This window comes from Pyxicephalus adspersus, chromosome 10, assembly GCF_032062135.1.
Source record: "Pyxicephalus adspersus chromosome 10, UCB_Pads_2.0, whole genome shotgun sequence".
Taxonomy (NCBI): domain Eukaryota; kingdom Metazoa; phylum Chordata; class Amphibia; order Anura; family Pyxicephalidae; genus Pyxicephalus; species Pyxicephalus adspersus.
Window position 1 is genome coordinate 41318738 of NC_092867.1, and position 5549 is coordinate 41324286.

Sequence of the window (5549 nt, forward strand, 5' to 3'; positions counted from 1 at the left end):
ATACTTACTGAATAATTCCTAGGATTGATTTTCACTCCAGCTTTGGCACCACCAAAAGGCACATCTAAAATTAAACACAAATAGGAAGATTAAATGCATACTGTTTTACACTCATTGATAATAGAGCTCATGGTAGTACCATTGTAATTAGAGCCTGTCAAGTGAAAAATCTTGAAGCTCTATTTTTAAGAAAAATAGAGATCAGGTTTTTTTTTTTTTTTGTTTTTTTTTTTTACTTTGAATCGCCGATATAGAACAGTGGTCGCAAACTGGTGGTCCGCTAGAAAATTTTGGTGGTCCGCAGCTAAGGCCGGTGCACCCTCAAGCGGGTTAAGGAGAAGCACACCGGCCAGGGCCGCGAACCACAACCCCCGTACAAATCCCGGGCTTAGGGAAGTGGGCAGGCTGTGTCCCTGAACACAACCTGCCCATCGCAGGCTCAGATGGGACAGTGGTCAGGAGCTGTCAGGAGCAATTTTAGAGGCCCGCGGGACTGAAAAAGGTTAGCTACCACTGATCTAGAACATTTATACAGTAAGAAAATGTACTGAAGACAAATAATGCTATGATAATTCACTGTAACAGACCAGGCAGGCATAAAGGGGCCCAGTAAAAACATTTCCTCTAGATCAAAACATTGGCAACAAAAACTTGAGGACCAAGCCAGTCTATGCTTTCTAGCAACAGTTTGTATGATCAGGAACTAGAGCAGAAATGGTAAAGGATGGAGCAGCAGAATTTTTGGAAAGGAGTATTTAGATTAGCCACTGTTCCTTCTCTTATAAGAACTGTGCATGGCAGAAAGTATATAGTTAGTTTTAGTTTGCACTTTTTGTAAATCATTTATGCAATATTCACATTTTTCATCATGTCAAATTAAACTCAACAACGGTTAATCAGTCAAAGGTTCTCTTATTCTTCTATTGGGCAACTGGAAAGTTAATTGTGCATTAATGCACTTTCATAGCAATTTTGCAGTAAATTCATCAGGAAAATCAGCTACAGTTGTAACACAAACAGATGAGATGAACACAGTGATAAATTTTAATATCAATAGTTCTCACCAATTACTGTCAATAAAGGAAACAGACTTACCTACAACAGCACATTTGTAGGTCATCAAAGATGCCAAGGCTTTTACTTCATCAACACTGACTTCGGTGCTGTAACGAATACCTAAAAATAAAAAATAAAATGCATAAATTTAATTATAAAGCAACAGCTTTAGGTCTTTAAACCCCCTTCCATGAGTGCTGTGGTTCAGGTTGTAACATTAATCTACAGCCAGGAATACTGACTGTGTAGAATTTTGTAGCCATTTTATAATACTTTTATAAAACTGGAAGCTCAGGGTTGGAGGGTATGCAGAGTAAAATTTGCAAACATAGGAGAATATGGGGTGTATCAGATATATAAAGCTTTCACACAAAGCAGCCTGAATTATTTTTTCTTTAGTTAAATCAAAGAATTTTACAGCCCACACAAATACACATCAAGAAAAGCCCTAGCAGTACTGCATGACTCATTACTTGCTCATTTTGCAGCATGAAAAGTTTCCATTGGATATAAACCAAAAATCTTGTTCAATGAAGCGGTGCCACTCCCTAAGCTCAAAGGAAACCACAATTTATAAAGGAAAACAAGAAAAAATAACTATGAGGCAGTACATTTTTTAACTGGCTGCTTACTCTAACTGTTTACATAGCAACACTAGATTAATTGTATAAAAAAAAAAAAAAAAAAAAGAAATTAATTAGTTTACCTTGTTTTATGAATACAAGTATTAAGGTCTTAAAGCGCAACAAAATGTATACATTTTAAAACCAGGCTGTCCTTTTTTTTGCAGAGGGGACAGGCTATAGGGTGCACACAACAATTGTGCATCAAAATTGCATAACTATAAAGTGTAAGTACAATTTCCCCACAAAGTGTACTTATTCCCATAATAAGATCTAAAAACTCAAGATCATATTTTGTGTACATACCCTCTGCCATAATTCCTTCACTGCTGCCTATGTATTACAGATTATTCACTTAAATAGGGTTTATTTACCTTGGTGAGATACAACCCACAGAAAACAATACACCTGTACTATGAAGGCAGCAGAGAACGATTTGCTGTATGTGACCCTTTGGGTTTTGTATAATGAGGACAAAGGAAGCGAAGAGTAGGTTAGGTTACTGAAAGCTGGGGAAGAGGAAGACATTAAGGGGATAGTGCACTCATTTAGTGAGAAAAATACATATTTACCTTTACTAATGTATAAGAATATATTAGTAAAATAACAGAGCTTTGTAGATGTCAACATTCCTTCTAAAGGGCAGTTGTACAAAACAAAGCTGGTGAAGTCCAGCATACCCAGGCTGCTACCTGTGAATGTAATTAAGAAGGCCAGGTAACCTTCACAATGAATGGTCAGCACACATTCTTGTCAGTCTTCCTGTACGGCTGTATAAACAGCACCGAGTTTGCCATCTGTGTACAAGTGAATGGAGCTGCCCATAATGGTCTATAAACCAGTCTATGGCAGCTCAAACCGCTGGTCTGCAACCAAGACATGGGCAGCAAAGTGATATGAGGAGGCGCAGAAGAACCTGCACAGCAACATGGTTGCGGGGCAATCTATAACACCCATAAGAAAGCAAACAAGGCTACGTACACATGTCAAATGATTCTTGTCTAACAATTGCCTCAGGGCGGATATAGGACGAGAATCTGGTGCGTGTGTATAGCACTTGTTGTCCAAACGGTTACTGGCAAAATTACCAGGTTAGGAAGGGAAAAGAAAAACATATGCAGGCAGCAAATCTTAGAACTGGAAATCTGCAATTGGTTATGAATGTCCCCGAGTTTAGATGCTTTTTAAGGCCTGCAGACCGGATCTGACCGGCAAAAGATCTATAGGCATATCTGCAAGAAACAAAAGCAATCAGCAAGAAGATCCATTTAGCCAGGCAATCAATTATTGTCATTAAAAGGCTCTGCGAGGGGATTTCTTGAGGAGTCAGTGGACACATCCAGATATATTACTAAGCAAAGAGATAAGGAAAGATTAGATCTGCAGGCTCCTTTGCAAACACCACATGAGAAGAGCAGGCACCCCCATAGCACCTGTTGAAAAAAAAGTTCTGCCAATAAGCCAATACACTGACAGTGTGTACAGAAATATTGTCATTAACAAAACACAGCAACCCATCATCTCATAACCAAACGTGTCCCAGTTGGTCATCTGATTTAAGCAACATTTAACAAGTTTGTGGTCCAATAGGCTGGTAGTACCTACTCAGATGTAAGGAGAGATTCAGTTTTGGAATGATTGGGAAAAGTTCAAAAGCCTGTAACTTATATTTTTGTTGTTTGTATACCGTGAAAATTCCCTTACTATCTCAAAGACACAATATGATGTTGGAGGACATCACCCAAAGCAAAGAGATTCCCCACTTAGACCATTGTCCGCATAGGAAGACTTTACCTCACCTTTAATTCTGGGGACAACTCATGTGTGGATTTCAGCTCACCATCTATTGGTGACACCTTCCATACACCATCTATTGGTGACAATAGTCACCCGGACACATAGCAGGGTAAATCGCCCCAATACACAGACAGACATAAAAACTCACGAGTGCCTGAATCTTCCCTACATTATCCCAAGCTATAAAGCTTTTGCTGGACATATACAAGGCAAAGTTATTAAGTGGGATCAGCCAAAACCATTCTGATTCATCAAGTTTTCTGTTATTGTCTATACTCCCAATTTTCTTTTTTTCCTCTTAGTCACCACTATAGGAAAGTAGTAGGGAAAACCCACCTAAGGGAAGATCTGTCATCCCATCCCCCTCTTTTCTGATTGCACCCAAGATTTCCATTTATTACATCTAGTGTAACAACAACAACTAGAGCGCAGGTGACGTCTTGTTCCATGGAACAATCACCCCTATGGAGCCTTCTCAAGTTTCAGAAGCAATCTTAGCTGGCTATTGTCTTCTTTGTGCATTGTCTTTGTGCTATTCCACCCCCAATGGCCATTCATGATCTCTAGCAATGAGGATTCATTTGATGTGTAGTGATTGTGGCCTTTAGGGGTAGTTGCTCCACAGACTGAGATTTAACCTGTAGCCAAATACAATGGAATTCTTGCTGGATACAATCAGAAAAGTGGGCTGGGTGGCAATTCTGCCATTATCATAGTTGTAATGGAGACTGGAAATAAAGAAAAATCCCTCCATTCTGGACAATAAATGAAAACCTAATGGATATGAAAAAGAGTTTAGGCTTTATTGACGCAAGACCCTTCCCACCTACTGACCATGAGTGGTCCTGGGGGTGGAAGACCTTACATTGCAAACCACTTCCTTGGGACGCCTGAAAAATACCCAGCCTCAAGCACTTTACAATCAAAAGGGGAATCTTCTCTAACAAGGAATCTGCATCATTCTCAGAACAAAATCAGTAAGGATAATTTTACAGGAATGTAAAAGAACTGGCTGGGGAAGTAAGATCATGAGAAATCTCCCCAGAGGTCACCTAGTCAATCCAGATCACACATCTAGGCTGCTCCGTGTGCTTCCAACCCACTGCCTATGTACAGAACCTCTGCATGCCACCCATCCCGGCTTCATTGACAGATCTAGATTGTTTGCAGATTGTTTCCAATCCCGGCTGCATTATAAAAGGCCATTGTTAGCGTTGGGAATACCTGCATTGGTGTGGTTGGTCATGGCATGGTTAGGGCACTAGGGGGCAGTATGTGAGTGTTCCTGGCAATGACAGGTTCTCTTCCCCCCATACTCACCTCCTTTGCAGGGGGTTCGGTGCTGGCTGTGCTGGGCCCGGTAGCCCTCCACCACCTCCCAATCGCCATTGTCCCTCTTGATGGGGAAGCTGACACTCAGGACGTGGTTGCAGGGTTTGATGATTCTCAGGATCCCCTTCACCCTCTTCCTCTTCTGCTCGTCCGTCTCCCGGGTGCGCAGGTCTTCCACCAGCTTGTCCTCCACGATCCCGGCGCCCCGGTCGAAGAAGCCCTCCACCATCTTGAAGAAGTTGGGGTCGTCCTCTTGGTCCACGGCCTGGCTGTAGCGGCGGAGGAAGGGGGTGGTGGCGGCCGGCAGAGCTGTGTCTGCGGCGCAGGAGGCCAGGGCTCCCCCTCCCCGGGATACTAATTCCCCGAGATAACGATACATGGTGGACACGGGAGGGTAACAGAGCCGGGACACCGACACAAGGAAGGAGAGGCTGGGACCGGACCTCGCCAGCAGCCGCCTATATAAGGAGCGCGTCAAGGGGCGGGGAGCGCGCGCGTCAAGGACGAGGCGTGAGCGCGCGCCGTGCATGCGTGAGGGGCGAGGCGTGAGCGGCGAGGCGTGAGCGCGCATGTGTTTCCACACCCTGCTGTGTACACAGCTCAGTGATGGAGGGTGGTGTGGACGATGAGGATTGTCAGGGGAGGTCAGGGACAATGTCAAAGCAAAACATATAGATGTTATGTTTACAAGGAACATGGAATTCAATAATCCCTAAATGAAAGAGGAACTTTTATGAGAAA

The 5549-nt window shown here is 42.7% G+C and overlaps 1 protein-coding gene across 1 annotated transcript in view; it reads right to left on the reverse strand.

The window, feature by feature from the left end:
• LOC140340091 (glutamate dehydrogenase, mitochondrial) overlaps nucleotides 1-5275 on the reverse strand; it is a 13285-nt gene extending 8010 nt beyond the window's left edge. Inside the window, exons 1-3 of the mRNA XM_072425099.1 lie at nucleotides 4797-5275; nucleotides 1096-1176; nucleotides 9-64 (exon numbers count right to left, since the gene is read on the reverse strand). Coding sequence (XP_072281200.1) covers nucleotides 9-64; nucleotides 1096-1176; nucleotides 4797-5187 — 528 coding nt within the window. The 5' untranslated portion in view covers nucleotides 5188-5275. The remainder of the gene's footprint in view (nucleotides 1-8; nucleotides 65-1095; nucleotides 1177-4796) is intronic.
• Nucleotides 5276-5549: the final 274 nt, after the last annotated feature.